At 38.1% G+C, this 24888-nt stretch overlaps 2 protein-coding genes across 5 annotated transcripts in view; one reads left to right on the top strand and one right to left on the bottom strand.

Annotated features, from left to right (window-relative positions):
• Positions 1-10595, top strand: part of adat1 (adenosine deaminase, tRNA-specific 1) — a 29224-nt gene extending 18629 nt beyond the window's left edge. For 3 of the 4 annotated variants that reach the window (XM_012961251.3, NM_001044519.1, XM_031900154.1), the window contains 2 exon segments: positions 500-586; positions 10373-10595. In XM_012961251.3, coding sequence (XP_012816705.2) covers positions 500-586; positions 10373-10505 — 220 coding nt within the window. In that variant the 3' untranslated portion in view covers positions 10506-10595. 4 annotated transcript variants of the gene reach the window in all.
• A 4355-nt stretch (positions 10596-14950) lies between these two features.
• Positions 14951-23051, bottom strand: gabarapl2 (GABA(A) receptor-associated protein like 2). The gene is given in 4 exon segments (NM_001103041.1): positions 14951-15515; positions 16761-16933; positions 20327-20382; positions 23009-23051. Coding segments are annotated over 4 exon segments (354 nt in total). The 5' UTR covers positions 23043-23051; the 3' UTR covers positions 14951-15424.
• Between the last annotated feature and the right edge of the window lie 1837 nt (positions 23052-24888).

Genomic DNA, 24888 nt, shown 5'->3' with positions numbered 1-24888 from the left:
ATTTTAATCACTGGGGGATGGTGGTTGCTGGCACAGGATGAACACTGTGCTTTTACTCAATGGTATAGGGTTGTATAATTTATTTTCTTCAACAGGTACAAATACATACTTTAATCAGCCTGTGATGAAATCCAGCTTTCCCTCCACCCAAATAGGAAAAACCTCTTGCTGGCTGCCAACCAAGATTTTCTCTGTCTGTGAAAAAAATTACATCATATGGAGGGTGGCTGGCACTGGGCAAAATGCCATAATACACACCCCTGAAAATGTACACCCACCACTTATTTTAAAAACCTAAAGAAGATGTATGTACCTTATATATAGCTTATAGATTAGCTATGTTAGCTTATCTTATTGAATTCAACAAGGACTGCCACAAGTGATAATTACTAATTAAGTGATATTTCATATTTACCCATTAATACATGATTTATATATAATAACTTTTATGCTAGTTTGATATTAGTAACTGACTTTTATTTTCTTCAATCTTTTCCAGGTCTCGAATCTGTAAAGCAGAAATATTCAACACATTTCGGGAGCTGGTGCAGAGGCTGTCAGAGAAACAGCGCTCAGAGTCTCTTAGGTGAAATGCAAGTTAATGTCAATATGTAATGTGGCTTCTATACATCTGGGTAGTGGCAGTATATTGTTTCATGGCTACCCATAATGATAATGTAGTTAGCAGTGGATAAAGAAAGTCTACACACCCCTGATAAAATGTCAGGTTCCTGTGCTGTACAAAAATGAGACAAAGATAAATCATTTCAGAACTTTTTCCACCTTTAATGTGACCTATAAACTGTACCACTCAATTAAAAAACAAACTGAAATCTATTACGTGGAGGGAAGAAAACCAAAAAAACTAAAATAATGTGGTTGCATAAGTGTGCACACCCTTAAACTAATACTTTGTTGAAGCACCTTTTGATTTTATTACAGCACTCAGTCTTTTTGGGTATGAGTCTATCAGCATGGCACATTTTGACTTTGCAAGATTTGCCTACTCTTCTTTGCAGAAACGCTCCAAATCTTTCAGATTGCGAGGGCATCTCCTGTGCAAAGCCCTCTTCAGATCACCCCACAGATTTTCAATTGGATTCAGGTCTGGGCTCTGGCTGGGCCATTCCAAAACTTTAATCTTCTTCCGGTGAAGCCATTCCTTTGTTGATTTGGATGTATGCTTTGGGTCGTTGTCTTGCTGAAAGATGAAGTTCCTCCTCATGTTCAGCTTTCTAGCAGAAGCCTGAAGGTTTTGTGCCAATATTGACTGGTATTTGGAACTGTTCATAATTCCCTCTATCTTAACTAAGGCCCCAGTTCCAACTGAAGAAAAACAGCCCCAAAGCATGATGCTGCCACCACCATGCTTCACTGTGGGTATGGTGTTCTTTTGGTGATGTGCAGTATTGTTTTTGTGCCAAACATATTTTTTGGAATTATGGCCAAAAAGTTCAACCTTGGTTTCATCAGACCAGAACACCTTTTCCCACATGCTTTTGCAAAATGTAGCCTGGCTTGGATGTTTTTTTGGTAAGAAAAGGCTTCTCCTTGCCACTCTACTCCATAGCCCAGACATATAAAGAATACGGGAGATTGTTGTCACATTTACCACACAGCCAGTACTTGCCAGATATCCCTGCTGCTCCTTTAATGTTGCTGTAGGCCTCTTAGTAGCCTCCCTGACCAGTTTTCTTCTCGTCTTTCATCAATTTTGGAGGGACGTCCAGTTCTTGGTAATGTCACTGTTATATTTCTCCACTTGAGGATGACTATCTTCACTGTGTTCCATGGTATATCTAATGCCTTGGAAATTCTTTTGTACCCTTCTCCTGACTGATATCTTTTAACAATGAGATCCCTCTGATGCTTTGGAAGCTCTCTGTGGACCATGGTTTTTGCTGTGGGATGCGACTAAACAAATGTCAGGAAAGACCAACTAGAGCAGCTGAACTTTATTTGGGGTTAATCAGAGGCACTTTAAATGATGGCAGGTGTATGCTGACTCCTATTTAACATGAATTTGAATGTGATTGCTTAATTCTGAACACCGCTACATCCCCAGTTAGAAGGGGGTGTGCACACTTATGCAACCACATTATTTTAGTTTTTTTTTTTCCTTCCCTCCAGCTAGAAGATTTCAGTTTGTTTTTCAATTGAGTGGTACAGTTTATAGGTCACATTAAAGGTGGAAAAAGTTCTGAAATAATTTATCTTTGTCTAATTTTTGTACAGCACAGGTACCTGACATTTTACCAGGGGTTTGTAGACTTTTTATATCCACTGTACGTGCACTGATTGATATTTTGTACTACTAGATCATAAATGGGTTGGTATGAAGTTTACTGGCAGAACCAGCTATGGATAAATATTCAGTAGGCATACCATCATCATTCTCAGTTTTGGACCCTCCTTTACTGATCAGAAAAAGTTGGGACAGCATTGCATGGTATCATCTATATTTATAACGAAGTAACATGTATACCACAGGTGATGCCATATTTACAATCACAAGTAAAAGTGCTAAACACTAAAGTAAACACAAACTTGGGCACACTTTGATGCCATTTACAAAGGTACTTTAGCCTGTACATGCCTGCCCACCCTGTTATGACTACATGCAAGTGCATATATAGATGCAAGGGAGCCCTGAAACTCCTGGCAGTTTGAATGAGTTGGTATTTTCAGGGTTCTACTAATGGTTTGTGTACTACAGGTATGGGACCTGTTATCCAGAATGCTTGGGACTTGGGGTTTTACGTAATGAAGATCTCCTTAAGGCCTTAAGTCTACTAAAAAATATTCAAACAGTGATTAAACCCAAAAAGGATTGCTTGGGCTCCAATAAGGAATAATTATCTTAATTGGGATCAAGTACCAGATAATGTCTTTTTATTACAGAGAAAAGGGAAATGTGAATTAGTTGATTAAAATGGTGTCTGTGGGAGACGGGCTTTCAATAGTTCAGAACTTTCTGAATAATGGGTTTCCGGATAACAGTTCCCATACCTGTACTTGGCTTGTGCCAAGTGATTTGTACACTAATGCCACTATTAAGGTCACATGCCAGTAATAAAACCATTCTAACACAAATCCTAGGCAAATTGCTTCTTTCACGACTTCATGCCATTTATCAAAAGGATAAGAACTTGTGTACATACTGGTACATGGCACGCAAACTATGATGGTCACAACATAGCACGTTTCCACAATTATGTTGGAATTCTGGGCAAAAGGCACTTTTCACTTTTGCCACATTCATAAATGAGGCTTGTGGTGTTTCATTTGCTGCTGCTAAGCAGCTTCACCTGAGTAAAACCTCAGATGTGATATAAGGTGCACAGAGATTTGATTGATGCAATCCACTCTTGGGGAAAAGCAGTGATCAAACTTCTTTGAGCTAATGTTGGCTGTTTTGTGTTACATTGTATAAGCACCATCCTCTGGCACAGGAGTGAGCGTAGATCCTAGTGAACAACAAAGATGTCTACATTTTACTGCAGTTTTCATCAGGGTCAGACTGGGCCGTTGGGACACCGGAAAAAAAACCTGGTGGGCCCCGGCGGCCCAGACCCGACCCTTGCCGGTGCTCCCCCGGCGACCGTTCCTCCCCTGATGAGTTAAACTTATTTGCACTGAGGGGAGGATGTTGGGTGGGGGACCCTGCAGGGGGTTAGGGAGGCTCAGCGAGGGCCCCTGCAGGGGGCCACACCTAGGCATAATAATCAGGCACAATTTTATTAGTTACAAAAAGCCTTCTAACAGATAAACCACTTAAAAATTAGTGAAGAAAAAAGTGCAGCTTGTGAAGAAATAGCCAGTGCTTTTGATTTGTGGGACATTGTTTTTTTTTTTATAATAATCCATTAGATACATGTTGCTGTTGGTGTTTTATGTATCTTTTTATCTTTTTCCCAATATGAAATCTGTCTGTCTAGCTTTATTCTTTGAAATACTCATTAAAAAAGGCTTAGTGGACTGCAGGCAAAGCATGTCATATTGCCAGGAAAAGTTGCCTAACGTCTGTAATGAAATCCAGCATGTTACATATACTTTTTCTTAAATTAACCTTTTATTACAAGTTGGACATGGGTAGTTGGGACAATGTCCATTTGTTGCAGGCAGTTTACAATTTACTATTGAATGCTGCTTATCCATGTTTACACTGCTACTTTATATTTTTCAAAAAGGGGTTATCCATATTTTTAATGCACTTAAGGACCTTTTTACAAAAATGAAAGTTTTTTTTTTTTTTTTGTTTGTTTTTTTTTAAAAAGGGCAGATTTAGTGCAATTTTGCAGTGGCCAGGCTAGTTCCAATGACTCAATGGTAATAACTGTCTCTATTCCATAGATTCTTGATTATTAGACCTTTACACCCTTAGGCATCCAGATATTTTCTTATTTGGTCTTGAAAGTTTTAATGGGTTGCCTTTGATTTTGCCTGTGTAATAGTATTCAAAGATATTTGTTCATTTGCCTGTGAGATGTGAGAATGGAATTCCTAGCTGGCGTGTCTTTAAGTGTACCTGCCAATAGTTAACCACATTTGTCACTATGCTTATAAAACTGGTGCAAATGATCTGTTAGTTCTTTCCTTGTGTTTGTGAGGTCCATTAGCGCTGACGTGACATAAATACGCTTATGTAGTTTTCCCAGCTTCACTATTTTGTTTGACAGGTTTCAAAGTGTTTTCCTTTTTTATGCTGTTTGCCCAGATGATCCCTGATTATACATTTATGTGCTTCCCTGGTTGGGGTTTGAAAACTAATGGCACCAGCCAGTTCTTCCTCTGTGAGAAGTGATTCATTTCTGCTCCAAGAGCTGGTCTTCTTCTCTGCCTTGGGAGAATGGAGGAAAACTGAAGTACAGAAGACCCCTGCTTTACACTTTTCAGTGGGCCAGGAAAAAATGGTGTAAAATCCATGTAAAACATGTAAAATCATTGAAACGCATTATATATTGGTGGGACCACTAAACTGCTGTAAAATGAGGGGAAACTTAAATCGGGTTATGTAAAATTGAGGTTTCACTGTAGATGCATGGTGAGGCTGTGGTGTTAATCTGTGCCCGTAAGAAGTGTTTATGTAAGACAAGATTGTATATGTGAATAGGAAATGTGGTCTTTGGTGGAGGGGAAAAGTGTACGCTAAGGTTTTCTCTGAAAAGTTTTACTATTTTTTTATGTCTTTTTCGAGATTTAGGTATATGTTTTTCGGCAGTATACGATTGTTTCGTTTTTTCTCAAAATTCAATTTCTAAAACTTTGTGACTTTTTTTAAATGACAAAAAGTAAGCCAGATTTTGCGAGAACCTATGGAGACTTTTTAGTAGAGAAATAAAAGTCAATGACAGCCTGTTCTTGACACATTTTCAAGGGGAAGTTAACCCCATCATTGTCTTCGATTTCACCCAGTTTCAAGTGAAACTTAAACACATTATTGTTTTCCAAGAATGAGCTACATGTCAAATGTCAAAAAAGAGTTTCAAGGCCAGAGAAATTTTAGTTTTAGTAAATCTGCCACTTAGGGGCAGATTCATCAGAATGTGAGTTTAGAGTGTTATACATAAAAACTCAACCACATTATATTCATTTGTATGTGATTTTTAGAAGTGTATTTATAAGTGCTTGAAAGTAAGAGCTTACCATTTGATAAATAAGTTTCTAAAAATCCCATAGGAATGAATAGAACATGGGTGAGTTTTTAAGAATTAAGCTGTAAACTCACATTTTGAAAAATCTGCCCCCAAGTGTCAACTAGCTGTAGTTAGTGAAGTATTAATTTGCTAATTTTAGAGATTTGGCAATAAGGAATACTCGATATTCCTTAGGAAGTGGGTTTTAATGGCATGTTAGGGTCTGTCTCTGATATAAGAGTTGATTCTTATATTCAAAGTTCTGTAATGTGTTCCAAGGAGGAGGCTTGGATAATTTGGGATGGTACCGCACTTAATGTGTATTGGTGATCCATCCTTTCATCAGGGATAACTCTTGGTTCAGTGCATATAAGGGACATGAGACAGGAGTGAAACAGTATGGAACAGACAAGTCATGCACATGAAAACACATGGGATCACCAATGACACAATAAAATATAGTATCTATGGCAACCAGAAACAAGCTGTCATTCATTCTGTGGCACTGATACAAAATTAATGTTACTTTGCTACAAGGGAGAAGCATGTTAACTTTAAATCAGCTAATTTAGTAAAGGTAACAAATAATGTGCACCCCCTGGCAACAAAAACATTTCTTTTCATTACGTTTTATTTGCGTAAAGCTCATTGGTGTGTGCAGTAGAGGGCATAGTAAGAGGCAAATGCTGTTTTTAATTGCAGGTACATTAACAATTAACTTTTAAAAGTAATAACATTTTAATTCACTAATTCCAATTTCTTTTACTATGCTTTTTATTCCGTGGGTTTATATTCCCTAAACCAGTGCAATTTATTGCATGTAGTGGGACAATTATTTCTCATATAGGATGTTCAAAGGCCAGATTAAATTAAAATCATTTCATACAGTGAAGTCTGTGATGCCTTTGTACAGATTAGGGGCCCTAAAAATCCTTTGAAGGGCCACAACTGGCCCACGGGCCGCCAATCAGACAGCCTTGCCCTAAACTAATGTTTATCTTTTAAAATAGACGATAAAGAAAACATGTTAAAATGAATGTAAGACATGTAACCAAACCTAAATCCATGCCAGGCTACACGCAAGTTAAGTTCATTCAGAACTGTCGGTTTCAAACAATATATATATTTATCTGTGCATGTATGGGCTGAGCTATCGATCCTACTGCCGTTTTATCAACCATATGATTGGGCATGAGGTAAATTACCAATTTACTCAGTGGAATGATGGGCAAATTATTACCCATAAATGGGACCATCTGTTAACCCCAAAACTATGCACATTGTTTAATTTAGCCATCCCTGTGTACAGAAGATAGCCAGTAAAGTGGCTTTTACATTTTTAATATTCCTGTAGAAATATAACCTAAAAATAAATATGTCCTAAAAAGTGATGTTTTTCACACAGGGCGTTAAACTTGATAATAAGACCCCAATTAAGCAAATAATTCAAAGCATATAGCTTGCTCATATGTTTATTGAGAAACAATATCCAAAGTTCTATATTTGTGTGTGGCAATATGTGAGGCTTTGCATTTAGTAACCAAATTCTTTTGTGATTTGCATTGAGAAGTAAGGGCTTAGCTAGTGGAAGTGCCGAGTGCTGCTGCTCCTGAGCAATGCAGAGTATGACCACCCCATGAAACACAATAGTGTTTAACTTCGTCTAGGATATAAATGACTTGTCAAAACACAAATTACATTCTTGTTTGTGTAAATAGTAATTAAAAAAAGGAACGTGTGCATGTGTGCGTGTGTTATGGTTTCATAGTGTAGGGCAGTGATCTAATAGGAAAATGTCAGTAATTGAGGTGCTGGATTTTGTGCTTAGACCTGGTAAACATTTTACATGTGGAAATTGCAGGGATTTGGTTTCCTTACTAAAAATGACTTGCCCTACAGTTGCTAGTTAGTTGTTGTGCAGCTGTGTTTATGAGGGGGTTTGTTTGCGGACAACACAGACTGGGACACACAGTTCTAGGCACACTGTAGAACCTTTCATTTCCTTTTTCTTCAAATAACCTTTGGTAACTCCTTCAGCTACTGACCGATATGCAGCGTATGATCCCTTGTGCAGCCCAGTGAAATGATAGGAAACAATACTCAAGTCTAACTAAGTTTTAGAGCAATGACACAGTGCTTTTGTTTCCCCCATTTTGTCATTAAAAACAACATAAATACCTTGCCACCCCCCTTGAATGTGGGCGAGGGTGACAAAATGCACCATGTGTCATTGCCCTTAAGGGAAAATTTTTAGTAGCCAAGTGTAAATGTACATCAATAAAAATATATTTTGTTAGCTTTTATTTTGCATAAGCGGCAGATACATTTAAACATGATATTCTTACTATTTTGTTTTGGACTTCCCACACTTTATTATAGACTGTTTATTAAATCTATATAAACAAAGTCATTAAAAAAAACATACGAGTTAATGGCAGATAGTACTGCAAATACACTGGATAAATATGACACTGGGTGTCCTTGGACTGTTTTCAGCAAAAATTTGAAGCAGAGCCAGTAGTTGTGAGATAGCAAACAGAAAGTGTTGGTGTCAATTTGCTATAATCCTGGGAAGCACCTCTATCTCTCCCTTCACATCTCTTCCTCCTTAGTCACCCACTCTTATCTTTACTCTCTCTGTTTTCATTTCACAGCAAATAAATATAAAAATTTGCAAAGATAGTATCCAGCTAGCAATATATTTTTATGTCACCTTAGTTAAAGGGATAGTTCACATAGTTTTTAAAGGAGTAGGACATCTAAATCACTGGGGGTGCTAAATATTAGGCACCACCCCCCCGCCCGTAATTGTAATCATTTACATTCACAGCCTCTGCTCCTGTAAGCAGAAAACTGCACCAACCCCGGGTACTTTCTGGTGAGCACCACAGGGCAACCCTCTTTCTGCTTTTCCTTTCTTCGTGCGAGTGTGCATGCCCAGTAGAATGAAAAGCTGAACCTTAACAAAAAAATGAGGCTATTTGGATTTACTGCACACATGTCAGTCCGGGGACATTAAAGACAGTAGTGGAAGAAGACGATCGTTCCATGGTGCTCGCTAAAATGTAGCCTGAGACAGTGCAGTTTTCTGGTATCAGAAGCACGGGATATCAGGTAAGTGATTACAATTACAAAATTTGTTCAGCACAAGCCCTTTTCATTCAGCTCATGTTTAAAAAGTGTGTATACTGTCCCTTTAACCTTAACTATAACTTCATTGGATGGACTTCTGTTAAAGGGGAGCTAAACTTCGAAACAATTCTGAGCACTTTTTCAACTAACATACATTTTCTATTTTTAGTAGTCTGAAATATAGGCTTTGGTTTCAGTAGCTCTCTGAAAGTCAGAGGCAGCAACAGTACTGTTAGTTAGACGGGACATATGGCTTTGCCACCTTTCCAGTGGACAACAAAGTGCCTGAAAATACCTTTGCACTGGTATGAATGTAAATTCCTGCATGTGAAACACATTGCCTTCCAGGGTGTGACTATACAGAAAGCACAGACAGTAAAGGTGGCCATACACCTTACAATTACAATCTTTCTCCACTAATGTTCAGAGCTGAATTGTCATATATGGAGGTAGAAACAATAGGGATCCTACCTCCACCTGACGATTCAACCCTAAACGCAGATTTTGCTCAGGCGCTGTTGAGGCAAAATCTTTTGTCCACCTGATTGGCAAGACGACCGATATCCGAAGCTTTTGCGATATCGGTTGTCTCATAGATCCGCCATACACACACTGAATATTGTACGAAATAGGTTTGTACGATAATATCTGTGCATGTATGACCACCTTAAGTTTCACAGACACTCTGAACTTCATAGATAGCTGTTAAGCCAAAGCCTATTGTTAGCAATTCAAATCTACTAAGTATCTTATTAGATCCTTTTAAATTGCAAAGATCAATTGCAGGGGATCATTGTAAATATGTTTACAATAATTCATTTTTTTGGTTTAGATCCCAAAAGAGAAAGATAAACTGATATTTATCTCAAGGCAGTGTGCTAAGTCAACAGGATTTATGATCATCCTCTCAAACATTGCTTGCTAAGGGTTACTAGACAAGCAGCAAACTTAGGACCATCTAGTATTACATTAACCCCATCACAAAAACCTGATAGTTCATTTTGTTTTTTTTATACAAAAAACACTTTTCATGAATATCAGTCCACTACATTTGAAAAATGTCTCAATATTTAGTATGTCCACCATAGGCATAAATCCTTGCCTTCACTCTCTCTGGCATCAGTTATACCAGGTTTTACAGAATCTGAGAACACGTATTAGCCCAGCACTCTTTTAGAGCTTCCCAAAGGTTATGATGGTACAATATGTTTTGCCCTTGCAGAGGTTCCTAAAGTTGCTTACTGGGCAAGTCAGCAATTTTTGCTGTTGCTTGGATTTTATATAGACTTGGAAACTGCTTCCAGTTTTTAATCCAGGGATTAAATTAGTACATTATTAAAATATACATCTGAAGACAAAAAATATATACTTTTATAAAAAGCAATACTGTAAAAAGCAAAAAAAATTAAATAAGTAATTTTAGCATACAGGTACTGTTTGGAAATATATTTTGAACATATTCCCATTTTAAAACTTTAGTTATTAGTATTATTATTATTATTAACATTTATTTATAAAGCGCCAACATATTCCGCAGCAGTTACAATGGTGGCAAACCTTTTTTTTTGTCTGAGTAGTAAATTAGATCTATTTTTTCATTTCAGCAGCCAAGGACTGAAGACCTACTGGGATTATAAGGCGGCAGCTATCACTTACCAGGAAGCCTGGAATTGTTTGAGACAGCAAGCTTTCACATCTTGGATCCAGACACCTCGTGATTTCCTTATGTTCAGCTAACTGCAGACTGGACATGCTTTGAGTGATTGGCAGGGAAGGAAACCATGAACTCTTTTTATTTTATTAAAGCCTTATTTAATAGTCAATAAACCACTGGTCTTTTTTCTTTGAAAAATAAGTTGTACATACAGCACCTACACACTCGCCAAAGTTTTTTTTACTAGTATTAGCTCAGAAAGCCCTAATCACTAGTTGTACTCCATTTTATATCAGGGACATCCACATAAGGGTCACAGTACTTTTACTGCTAGAAAAGTGATCCTGATTCTGCTGTAGGTTTCACTTTTGCATACGTTTCCATTTTTCTCTGATCACATCTTTCCTTATCAACTTTCATAGCAATGTATCTTTACATGACGACGGGGACATTACCTATCGTTAGCCTCCTTTGCTAGAATACACCAGGCATAGCATTAGCAGAAACAGACCCTTGATTATGTGAAAGGTGTATCCCCCTATATAATTTAGCAGAAAGTGATCAGAGTTTAATTTTTGAATATGTATTTGTGTTCGGTCTGGTACTGGACCCTTGCAAGATGTATAGACCCTCATTTAATTTAGAACAGGGCAGGCATATCAGGTTTAGTCATGTCTGCAAAGAATTAGGACTTTAAATAAAAGAGAGTTGCAAACCTTTACTGAGATTAATGACCCACTAGGTTCAATTTAAGAAATAAAATATAGTAATGCATAAACGTTGTGTGAAAAAAATCCACATCTAGAAGATGTTCTATTAATAAATATTTTACAAGTATTCAGTCACAGCTTAAACATTTTTTTCCTTCTGAAACAGTGCATTCATTTTGATTACCAGAGTGTTAGCAATAGAAATTCCTTGTACCAATTTAAAATGCCTAGCTAGCAAATTATCTGCTTAGCGATGCTTCTAATGCTGATGATTTACTATGGCAGCTTACTTATCCTTATATCCATAAAATACATACTCTAAACGTTATTATTGGCAGACACAAATGCAAGTCTGCAGTGCTTCAATGGACCTTAATGAATTTTTTTCAATTACACAAACACATTAGAATAATGTTCTCATAACCATAAAGAACCCATCAAAAAAGGCAGATTTACTCACTTGGGGGCAGATTTACTAAAACTCCATAATTTCTCTTTTTTTTATTTTCAAATTCGTTTTTCAGGATTTTTAATATTTACTAGGAAAAGTCGCTGAGAGAAAAGTGGTAAAAAACTCGACTTTTTAGAATTGTCGTGGTGGAAATGCCGACTTTATCGAATTGTCGGTGCGAGTTTTGAGACATAAGAAAGAACTTCAAGGAAAGGGGCCTTTGCCATTGACTTCTACATGAACTCAGCAAGTTCAATCTGTCAAATTGTCGAATTTGGATTTTTAGCCGATTATATGCATAGTAAATCTCGTCCTCCCCAAACAAAAAAAAGTCACCCTCTGTCTATGCGTGCCACGCACTTCTGTCTGACCACATCAGTGTGAGCTAGTAAGTGACATACCCTGTACAGGCCAGCCTGCTATACCCCCAGTGAATACCATGGATATTACATACACCAGCATCACTATGGTAAAATATTGCATATAGAGATAAAAAAAGGACACAAAGTGATTTGGTGCTCTGTGTTATAACAGACCTAGCACCCTGTATGGTGAGAAGAAACAAGGACAAGCGGGTAAAAGAGGATAAGAAAATAAAATACTGAAATAATGAAAATAATGTGAAAATGATGATTATTTTGGGAAAATAAAATTTGTTGTGAAAACCAGGCGCCATAAGTTCTTGTCAACGGACATTGGTATCATATACAGTATATGGGTAATCATCAGGATAAAAAAAAAAATGTGATAAAATAAATGTAGCGTGATGCTTACCTAAATAGAGAAATGAAAATCTTCATAGACTAAAGAGAGTGTTAATATTTTTAATGTTCATTTTAAATGTATTATTTTGGTATAGCTCTTTTTGTTTCTTATTTTATATTTACAATAAAGATTAAGTTTAATGGGGAAATTCAGCATAATATTGGTGTGGAGGAGGGGGAGGTGCAATATTATGGGTCATACTTTTTTCTTAATTTTGAGTTCATTACTGTTTTTTGACCCTGTACACCCTCCTTTTTGTTTTTTCTAAATTAACGGGAGGTGCTCCCAATTTACAATATTTCATGTTTACTGTTATATCCCTCCATGATACCCAAAATGTATTAATACTTGTCACTTTGGCATATTAAAGGAGAAAGAAAGGTAAAAACTAAGTAAGCTTTATCAGAAAGGTCTATGTAAATACAGCCATAAGCACTTACAAAAAAGTTCTCTATCAAACAAAACACAGGATTTCTTGTCTCCTTTTTTGTGAACATGTTCTTCGGTATCAGATTTCCTCTCTTTTAGGGCTCCTTCAGATTTGGAGCATGAGTCTGCTCTGTTCTCCCCTCTCCTCCTTCCCCCTCTCATAAGAACTCACTCCCCCCAACCTTAGGAATGTGTGATCTGAGCTTCTAACAGCTATAACTGCAGCAGGAAGCTACCAAGACCAAGCTAAAATGGCAGCTGCTATCGAAGGGAGCTTTTAGGGCTCAGGTATGGTAATGCTTTCTAGGTGGTACTAATGTGGCGAATCTATTGGTAGGAAAATACCAAAATGACTTTCCTTCTCCTTTAAAACTATTAGGGAAAAGGCACATATGGAGAGTTGGCCTTGTTAAATTAAATGTAACTTGACAGAAGAGAAAATAAAGGCATGATGTGAACTACCAAATAAAAAGAAGCTGGTCATAAAACCAGCTGATAAGGGAGGAGCAGTTGTGATGGATAAGAAATATTATATTGAGTTGATAAAAGGACACCTTATCTGGGAATGTAATAAACTGGTTTCTTATTTGCTTCAAAATAACCTGATACCTTCTGTGTTATATATACTCCCATAGGTCCACAAGAGTTCGACAAGGTCACCTGTAAGATAGTGCTGAGTTGAAATTACATTTTTTTCCTGCAAATTAAGGGAACTGTTATGGGTTTGAATGCCGCTCTGTCCTATGCAAAGCTGTACATGGATGGCTTTGAAAGAACCTTAATATATGTGCATAGTAAGTTTCAGAGATACTGTAAATATTATAGGTATATTGATAATGTGTTTGCTATATGGACAGGGCGGCATTATGACCTAGTGAGTTTATAGATTTACATTATAGTTATAGTAAGCCCAGAACAGAAACAAGTCCTTTACTTTGATGTTCTAATTGGGAAACAAAAGAGCAGTCTTTTGGGGACAGAAATACACTGGGATTTGACTCCTATCCCTCCTACATAAAACAGTTGCTTCCAAAATCTTTATTCAGGAGAGTATAACATTGTTCAAAATAAGCTGCTATAGGACAAAAGGTTGGATGAGATCGAACACGAATTTAGAATAAGAGGATACCAAATAAAATATCAAAGAAATACTCTTATGGGAAAACGTTTTTTGTTTTTTTTAAATCCATTTGAAATCAAAAACACAGATTTTTTTATATTTAATTTTGAAATTCCATATGGGGCTAGCCATATTCTTCAATTCCCAGGTTGCCACAGTCATATGACTTGTGCTCTGATAAACTTCGGTCACACTACTGCTGAGCTGCAAGTTGGAGTGATATCACCCCTCTACCAGCAGCCGATCAGCAGAACAATGAGAAAGTAGCAAGATAGCAGCTCCCAGTAGATATCAGAATAGCACTCAATAGTAAGAAATCCAAGTCCAGCTTGGGACTCCTTCAGTTACATGGGAATAGAAGAAACAATAGGTTACCTGAAAGCAGTTCTGATGTGTAGTGCTGGCTCCTTCTGAATGCTCAGAATTGGGCACAGAGATGGCGCCTACACACCAATATTACAACTAAAAAATACATTTGTTGGTTTAAGAACAACATTTTAAATGGTAGAGTGAACTATTTGCTATGTAAACAGTGTCATTTAGAAATAAAAAGTTCACCATAAATATCATGACAGAAACCCTTTCAAGGATCAGAGAAAATCACTAGCTGCAACAAAAGGAGTCGCCGGTGGAAAGCCCTATTGCGGGTGACTCAACCACTCTTCGTACCCTTAGGATGGAATCTCTCAGGAATTTGGGCTTTTAAAGGAAAAGTAACATTAAAATTTTTAACTAAAAAATCTATTCTACCCTCCCCCAATAATTGCCCTATCCTGAAAACCATTTGTTATTTTGAATGCTTTAGTAGAAAATACCTGTAAAAAACTTGGCTTCCTGTCATTTGAACAAAGGCGATATGGTGATGCCGGGGAAAGTATCAGGAGATGCATCAACTATGCGGCGATCGATTGATAGAGCCTAGCCTGATCTGTGTATAGGAAGGAGTCAGGCTAGGAATAGGACATTCTATAACATACTAAACATTAGCATAAAGGTGAACCACCCCTTTAACACTAAAATTGCTTTTGGTATGTAAATATCTTGGGACAGATATCACACAGAACATTTTATTGTATGATAATAATGTACATTTATTTGATGGATTTTGTAAAGTTGGACTGTTACATAGCAGTAAGAGGACGGTTACTGATTAATGGCGTATATTCTTATGAGTCCTATGAAAGCAGGCCTAAAATGAATCCAGGAGTATTCTGAATAAAACATACAATGTTCATTTACTCAAATCACACTTTCCATTATGTGTAAATGGCATAATATAACTGCTGCTAAAGGAACTGTCACAATACCCTTTAAGCAGCAATGTTAAATGACAGAACAAGAAAATAATAATAATAATAATAATTAAATTATCTTAATTTACTAGCCTAAACACAAACATGAATACCAAGACATGTGCATTACTGAAATGTATCCAGTTTTAGAAGTGTTTCCTAATGGATGGGAGTTTATGTGTGGTGTTAAAACAAAACCACCTATATTTACAAGATTCACTGGCTGTAACTAGACTCAAACACCAAATGTGTTCTCTCCACTGTAGGCCACATATAAGAATCCATCCTCGTCTTTTTCTTTTTCGTAGAGTTGTCCCATTGTTAGGCTACAGATAGATGAGAGTAAAGACAAAACATTTAGTTGAAAGTTTACTATAACTTCTTATTTCAGCACTGCAATCCATTTTATATAAAAATTATAGAAAAAATATCAACATAACATTAAAGAATGTCCAAAATGTATCTTAAGTGTGACCTTAAAGGAGAAGGAAAAGTAAAAACTAAGTAAGCTTTATCAGAAAGTTCTATGTAAATACAGCCATAAGAACTCACAGAAAAGCTGCACTGAGTCCTCTATCAAAAGAAACACAGGATTTTCTTGTCTTCTTTGTAAACATGTTCTTATGTCACAGACTTTCCTCTCTCAAAAATATCCTTCATTCCCGGGCCAGAGTCTGCACAGCTCTCTCCTCTCTCTCTTTTTCTGCTCCCCCCTCCCTTAAGAATGTGTAATCTGTGCGACCAATGGCTAGAGCTGCAGCAGGAAGGTATGAAGACCAAGCTAAAATGGCAGCTGCTATCTTAAACAAACGGAGGGAGCTTCTAGGGCTCTTTACTCAGGTATGGTAAAGCTTTCTGCAGAATAAATATAGCATTGTAGGTGGCACTAATGTGGTGAATCTATTGGCAGTAAAATGCCAAAATTACTTTCCTTCTCCTTTAAATGGAAAAATATTTTTCTTAGCAGCTTTCCAATATTGTTTAATTACAAATGGTTAATAGTTCTAAAGTTATCTGTAAATGTAGTTACTACTAAAAGCAGTATCTGTCCGGTTTAATTATATTCTCAAAAACTGCTGGTTCGGACTAGTGAAACAAGGTAGCAGTAGCCAGCTGCTAAACAAACATGGAGAACTGACTTCTGCTACACTGTTTCAAGACCCAGGACCAAAGACTGGATGGGATATTACATTTACATTTTCCTACATTATGTGGAGATGCTCCTCCTCCATCTGTGGAGGTATGGTAGTTTATCGGGAGGGGAATGCCAAGAATACCGGTTTCATTAATGTCTGAAGCAATTGCTGCTATGTCATTTTCTAATGATTTTAGAGGAATGATTACTCTGCTAGCTGCTTCCATTTAGTAGTTCCGCCTCACATGAGCAACTGCAGTGAGCACATTATGTAATGTTAGGGAATCATTACAAATAGATTTTCTTCTTGAAATGTTCAATACTTTTTTTGGGGGGATGTGTCTTGGAAGTCCTTAATAATTTTCCAGGCAGTACATTCAACCTCAGGTATTTCTGTGCTACGATAAAATACATGTTTGTAAATAATTCCACTCACCTAGACTGGGGCACAGTCTTGTCTACAAACAAGAAGATTGCTTTCTCTGATGGCAACTGAATCCGTTTTCTGATTATCCACATGAACTGGGCCACTGTAATGTCGGATGGAACCAGGTACTTCCGTTTATCGATATCTACAATCTGGGAACCTGAAACCTTTTCCACAATAACCTGGAAAACACAATAAAAAAAACTGTATAAAAAGTTATTATAAGGCTTATCAGAGGGAAAAATACATGGGTAATATAAATCCATATCGTAGAATGTTGTAAATGAGTTGCCTTCCTCTTTTAACTCTTTGCAGTTTTTAAATAAGGCTCACTGTTACTTTTTATTCCTTATGTTCAATGCATCCTACTCATATTGCAGTCTTTCAGTCAAACCCCTGCCTGGGTGCTAGGATAATTTGGACCCTAGCAACCAGATAGCTGCTGAAATTCCAAATTGGAGAGCTGCTAAACAAAGCTAAGTAATTAAAACCCCCCCACAAATAATGTAAAATGAAGCCCAACTGCAAATTGTCTCAGAATTTCATCATACTAAAAGTTAATTTAAAGGCAAACAACCCCTCTTCTGCCAGTTTCCCGGCAGTTAAAGCTGGGTTGGGGAGCTGCCTCAACTGTGTGTACTCCCGCAAGCTCTCTATAAGTTTAGTGAATGAAGAGGATCCAAAAAGACAAAAGATGACATCTGTCAACTCTGCTGCGCACCTCTGCATGGTTGTGATAGATTCACAAGTAGGAACACTTTTGAATGGAATATACTGTTATACATACATACATACTGTGCGGAGATGTGGTCCACTGGAGGCCAGTTAAGGGGGGCTGGGGATTGCGGGGGTTTAGTTCTCCTTTATGTTGTTATAGATTACATATAAATGTTTATAAATAAATTATTATTTTGCTGCCATGTAGAATATCCTGTCTTGTGATCCCTGTATAGCATAGATGGCAACTAAAAATACAAAATGTTTTTTTATTCAAACCGCATCAGTTTAATATAGCTTTTCCAGCAGAATCCTGCATTGAAATCTGTTTTTCAAAATGTAAACAGGTTTTTTTTTTATATTTTTGTAATTGTACAAGGGGCTAGCCATATTCTCTATTTCCCAGGGTGCCTCAGTCATGTGACCTTTGCTCTGATAAACTTCAGTCACACTTTACTGCTGCGCTACAAGCTGGAGTAATATCAGCCCCCCCCCATCCTTTTCCCCACAGCAGGCGATCAGCAGAACAATGGGAAGGTAGCAAGATAGCAGCTCCCAGTAGATATCAGAATAGCACTCAATAGTTGGCTGCCTACACACCAATATTCTTAAAGGAACAGTAACACCAAAATATGAAAGTGTTTTAAGGTATTTAAAATATAATGTACAGTTGCCCTGCGCTGGTAAAACTGGTAAGTTTGCAACAGAAACGCTACTATAGTTTATATAAATGAGCTGCTATGTCAACACGGGGGCAGCCATTGAAGCTGGGAAAAAGGAGAAAAGGCACAGGCACATAGCAGATAACAGATAAGCTTTGTAGAATATAATGGGGGTTTTATCTGTTATCTGCTAAGTAACCTGTGCCTTTTCTCCTGTAAATGGCTGCCCCCGTGGCTACACAGAAGCTTTATTATATAAACTATAGTAGTCTTTCTAATGAAAACACACCAGTTGTACCAGTACAGGGCAGCATTACATTATATAGTAATTACTTTTATACACTTTCATTTTTTGGTGTTACTGTCCCTTTAACTTAAAAAATATACATTTATTGGTTTAGGGCTCTGGCACACGGGGAGATTAGTCACCCGCGACAAATCTCCCTGTTCGAGGGCGACTAATCTCCCCAAATTGCCATCCCACCGGTGAAAATGTAAGTCGCTGGTGGGATGGCACACAATGCGCAGGCGAGTTGCCTCGCGAGGCATTTTCGGCGATTTGCCGAAATCGCAACGCCGCGTGTGCCATCCAATGGCAACTGATAGCAACTCGGGGAGATTAGTCGCCCGCGAACAGGGAGCTTTGTCGCGGGCAACTAATCTCCCGTGTATCAGAGCCCTTAAGAATAACATTTTAAATGGTAGAATGAATTATTTGCTACATAAACAGTGTAATTTGGAAAAAAAAAAGTACACCAAAAAAATCATGACAGAATCCCTTTAACCTAATTAGCCTTCAGGCTCAGCACTACTGCCAATTCTCCCTGAGGGGCCAGCAGCTTAGTTTTGGGACCATTCTTGCAGTGATAAGTCAATGTAAAATAGCAAAAAGTCTTTATTTTGTTGTCATTTTTGTGGTGCAAGTCTTGGCATTCTAACATATCTGGTATCTAAAGATTCATTTTCCAGAACAGAAACATTATACCAGAAAGCTTTATACCAATTGTGTTTGACTTTACTTGAAAAAACAATAGCTTCTGTCAAGGCACAGAATGCAGTCTTGTGTAGTAGTGATGTGACTCCTTAGAATGTACTCCTTATTAACAAGATAAATTGATGAATTATAAATGAACAGCACTAAAAGCAGCAGAGATTGATGAGTAAAAACTGTACATGGCAGCATTTCCTGAAACTAAATCAATCACATCTGTGGGCTTTATAGATGTTCAATGCCTAAAGCTGTAACAGACCTGTTGGCAGGATACAAATAATATACTGTATTTTTACACACAAAGCTGTAACCATTGTATATGCCCTTGATATGCATTGGAGCATTTCTGCTTACCATATTAAGGGCATAAGGAGTAATGCCTTTAATGTAAAGGGTTTAATTAACTTTTAGTATGCCATAGATATTGCTATTCTAAGGCAATTTGCAATTGGTATTTATTGTTTAGGTTTCTGGTGGTTTTTCAGTTATTTAGCAGCACTCCAGTTTGGAATTTCTGCAGCTATCTGGTTGCTAGGGTCTTGTTTACCTTAGCAGCCAGGCAGTGCTTTGAATAAGAGCCTGCAATATGAATAGGAGAGAGTATATCATTATTATTTTTCCTAAAACTGACATCCATTTGCAAGCTATATGATTTAAAACTGATCTTCACCCTGGTTAAAATAACTTTGACAGGGGCTAAGGCATAGAAAGTAAGGTAAGATTAAGGTTAATGTTACATCTTTTATGCAGCTGCAGAAAACACCAATCCGCTGCTACTAAGCATCATGTTTCACCAACACAACATTAAATCATGGGGAGATTTCAGTCCCCAAATCTACCCCATATGTTGGCTGTGACTCAGCCTTAATGTTTTGTTTCAAAAATAACCAGCTCTAATGGGTTTATAATAAAATGCGCTAGGTCCTGCAACAGGTCTACCAGTCAAATCATCTTTTCCCTTGCTATGGGTTAATGTACCTGGGCAAACTTTGTGCCTTTTATTACAAATGGGGGTAATACTTCTAAAGACCACCATCAAACATAAATATTAAAACAATCGCACAAAGTATGTTATATCATGAAGTGCTCAAGCTACTGTGTATAGAACACTCCACTAGTGTGTCACTGTTTGTAGCTTTCATAACAACAATTACAGTCTGAATAGGTAATCATTCAAAAAAGAAAAGCAAAATAAAAGAGGTTACCGGAACCCGATCTGGATACTTGGCTCTGATTTTTGCGGACTCCACACACCTGTGTTCTGAAATAGGAAAATTTAGGAATGTTATTTTAAAAAAAAGTATTTGTGCTTATAGTATTCAGTATCATTTTCACTTTGTTTACTTCCTTACCGTCAACAGCAGCCCATTCATGTCTTATGAGTAATATATCTATATAATGAGCTACTTGTTTTTGTACTATTTATAGCTGGCTACGAACGGGCTTCAGGGCCTTCTGTATGCAGGAAATCAACATGCAGATCATGTGGTGGGCGACATTTACAGCAAAGATACCTATTTCTAGCCAGGAACATATACCGGTAGTTCACTGACACTCAGCTCTCCACACTGACATGTTTCATTCTTGATTGGGACATTAATGTGTTGTTCATTAATATTACAGGAAAATACTGTAAATTGGTGTTAACTACAGTAAAGTTATGGGATCCGTTACCCTCAAACTCATTCTTTAGAAAGTACCAAATTACGGTAATCTCCTTTAGACTCTATTTAAAGGACATGCAAAGCCTACATTTGCCTACAATGTACATCAGTTGGGCACGTCTCCCCCACCCAAATGGCATTATTTGTACAGCATGTATCCCCTCCACTTGCCAGCACCATCACATTTTCCTAAAGCAAACAGCAGTTTTCACCCGGTGGCCATTTTTCCTCTGATACATAATGAGTTACATTTAAATCTGCAAACAGCAGACACAGACCCTTATTCAGCATACATTTCATCAAGAATACAGGTTCTGATAAAAGTTCTGCTTTGTTTGAGCACTGTAATGGTAAAGCTGAGCTCAGGAGAAAAAAACTGAAGCAGCCAGCTAGAGCTGAGTTTCTATGGGAACCAGCAATGCCATCTCTTCACTGGTTGCTAGACTGGAGGGCATGTTTAGTAATCTGAGTTTAGAACAACTGAGCATGCCCACAAGCCAGAAATTAAAGCAAATTCCTGAGGGAGGGGGCTGAGTGGATTACAGGAGGAGAAGGAAATATAAGTGTTTATGGAGATGTTGCAGCCTTACTATTAACCTCTGGACAACCAGAGTGGCAGGTATTGAAAGATTTCAAAGAGGCTGTTTGTGCGGGGTTTACATGTCCTTTAAGGCAAATAATTTATTTTTTAAAAACGATTTCTATTTTCCCTGCGATAATAAAACAGTACCTTGTACTTGATCCCAACTAAAGATGTTCTATTGGTTAAAATAAAATTGGATTTTTTCTTTACAAGTGGCAGGTGTGCTTGCTGTTTCTGCTTATCCTTGCACTTCCCCTACAGCTATGGGTTGGGAATAATGCAACCAGGCCACTCAAAAATAACTGCGAGTGCACTCTATTCCTAAATTATTTGAAATTAATTTGTATCGGCTGGCCTGTGAGATTGGGACCTGGGGTTTATATACACGGGACAATCACTTCATCAGGTAATCTGATTCCCATGTCTAGCCCAGGGTTGTACACATCCAGGCTATGGAATATTCATGGTCAGCACTTATTAGTTTATTTTGAGAACTGAGCCGCACTTAGATTGATTGCTTGATCCCAACATATCATATTGGGTTTATTTCATATTTAAAAGATTTTTTAGTTGACTTTAGGTATTAAGATCCAAATAACAGAAAGACCCCTTTTCCAGAAAACCCCCAGTCACAAGCATTCTGGATAATAGGCTCAACACATGTATGGGTTCTTGCTATGCTAAACACAAATGGTGCACAAAGATAAAAACAAACCAATCCTCAAGTCCTTTATGGAAAAACTTTTTCATATTTTGTTTTTTTAAGACAGGCCTTTGCAAGGACACTATAGGTATTCTTTGGTGTTCCACAAGTAAAATAAAAAGAATACATTTTTCTTTATTCCCCCCAACAGCTGAGCTGGTAAAGCAAAGCTGGAAGTAGTTGTGTAATTTAGTACCAATGGTTGTAAAAAAAAACAATATAGAGTAGAAAGGGATGTGTGGTCAGGAAAGTTAAAAGCAAAAACAAGCATATGAGTGACAAGGTGGAGCAAACATACCATAACCTTTGGTAAGCAGTTAGGTATTTGTTGTTAAATATTACACATAGGATATATACTGATAAACATTACTGAATATAGCTGCACCCATTTGGTGACCATATAAAATAGTGTAGAGGCAATTTTGCTGTTTTTTGTTCAAACTGACCTAACCACCATTTCAATGCAATTACTGCCACTTGGACCTATTTACAATCTGATGTCTCATGACAAGAGTTTTACAAAAACTGCAGCATTTGGAGCTCAAAGCACAATTCCATGGGCTCTAGGGAATGTTATTATAGATGTGACTGAGAAACTGAAGTTGATGAGATCACGGTTGATTAATGAGAAAAAAAGGGCCAGGGTTTATATGTTTTTATCTTTCAGAGAGATAAACACACTAATGGTAAAATAAGGTTAGAGGACAAAGCCTGGGAGGGTACAGTCAGTACCAACAAACAAACTGCGGGGGATGGGAATAGTCGCTACTAGATGGAAGGGCAGCGCTACGAGGTGTAGCCTGTGCCTATAGGGCGGGGGCGATGAAGGTGGGCTAGCAGCGACCGCTTTAGAGTATACAGAGGTAACTTCAGGTAGTGTTGCCAGATTAGTACAGTAAAGGTAATGGGCTACCCCCCGAACTTTCCCCGTTCTCACCCAGCGAATGGTCTTCCTTGAACATCCACTTCATGGTACCGACAGATGACAGCGACGACAATAACAATAAGGCGGAGTCTCCCGATGACGACACTTCCGGGTCAGGGCGCCCTGGGGTTTCCAGTACCTCCCATTATGGTTAATAATAAGCACATGGGAGGGGTTTCGTCGGCTAAAACAGGAGCAAAACAAAAACGTATTTTCCGTGGGGTTATAGGGGTTAAGCTGATGCTGAACTGTAGTGATCAGTCGCACAGTAATGTTTAGCAGCAATCAGCTTATTCTTCGTGAAAAATATCATAGCGACTTAACCCTAGAGGTTCCTCTGGTTATTTTGAATGCGAAATATTTGTGTATGAAAGTCATCTCCTATTTATCCTCCACAGAGATGACAACTAACCCTGTGTAAATGGGGTAATAATGTTGCAATCATGAATGTTTCTTGTTTTTATTTTTTTTTGTTAACCAAGCATTGGAGCAAGGGAACTTTGGAACTTGAGTGGGCATTTACTAAACGTTTCTGAGATTTATTATGTGACAAAACTGACAATTCCAAATGTGAAAAACACTCCTGCTAAAACCTTTCAATATACAGAAGTCAGTGGCAGATGTTCCTTTTACAACTGAAAGATCTTGCTTTGCTTCCTGGTTTTTGGGGGGTTTTGTCACTGATATTTTTGTAACAAGTCAAAAAAGTTGCGGTTATTATGCGAAAAGTCAAAAAAGCTGTGGTTTTTGCGACTTTTTCCAGTTCAGATCTTTTTATAAATGACAGGAAATGAGTTTATTCATGGTTTCTTTAAAATAAAAATAAATGTTTTAGTAACCACCCCTTAGATGACACTGTCATTTATATATACTTGCTTGTTTATTTTCGATGTAAGTCGGTTTGCCTGACGCAAAAGAAAGATAGAGAGCGCACACCTGAATAAGTATTATGATAAGGTGACCAGATTTTGAAAATGAAATCCGGGGTTAACGTAATACAAAATTTTTGTTTTGTGCCACACCCACTTAATGTCACGCCCACAAATGTCAGCCTCTGTATAGTTCCTCAGCTGCACTATAAATGTATGTGTAACCCCTATTTGGCTGTAAAAACAGGCAGCGCCGGCTAGAATGGCTTTAGATCATGGTGTACATAGGGCCCTACACGTCAGATGGGCTTTTGCTAAGTGGAAATATCCTTGGATATAACTGTAACTCACTTATGTTGTTTTCAAAGTAATTGGAAAGAATGGACACCAGAAGGTTCTTGCTAATGAAACAAACAGTAACTGATTTATTTGTCCTAGACAATTAGCTCACAGGGTCATAGATCATACTCACATTGAGGAAATAGCAGTACCACACTCTGAGGACAGCAAGAGAGGATGCCCACCAGTTTATCCCACCTCTAATGAGTCTTGGCAGGATAAAGACACCTGGCAGCACGGCACCCAGGGCACCCCCCCCGAGTGCGCATGCGTGCGTGACCAGCGGTAGTGTGCATGCGCAAACCGGCGGGGTGGGGGTGCAAGCGGGTATGCACCGTGGGCCAACTTGCATACGGAGCAATGGGGAGAAGTCCCCATTGCTCCGTATGGGAGAGCAGACATTTCAAGATTTTTGTGCGGCGGGGCGGCATGCCGCCCCCAGATTTCTGCCGCCCTAAGCCCGGGCCTTTGTGGCCTCTCCACAAATCCGGGCCTGACGGCACCACTATAGAGGGCAGTCTGGAAAGATACCTCAGTCCTCAGGATGAATACCTTAGCTGTATTAGGATCCCAACAGCCGACTATGGATCAGGGGTTTTCACTAGCCCGATTCCTAGGTCTTAACCATGCCCCTATACTAAGGCAACAGTGCCTGTAAGGAAATGTACCTAGCTAACCTTCTGG

This window comes from Xenopus tropicalis, chromosome 4 (assembly GCF_000004195.4).
Source record: "Xenopus tropicalis strain Nigerian chromosome 4, UCB_Xtro_10.0, whole genome shotgun sequence".
NCBI classification, from domain to species: Eukaryota; Metazoa; Chordata; class Amphibia; order Anura; family Pipidae; genus Xenopus; species Xenopus tropicalis.
The sequence above is the reverse complement of the archived record's forward strand: the minus strand, read 5'-3'. Positions and strand labels throughout refer to the sequence as shown.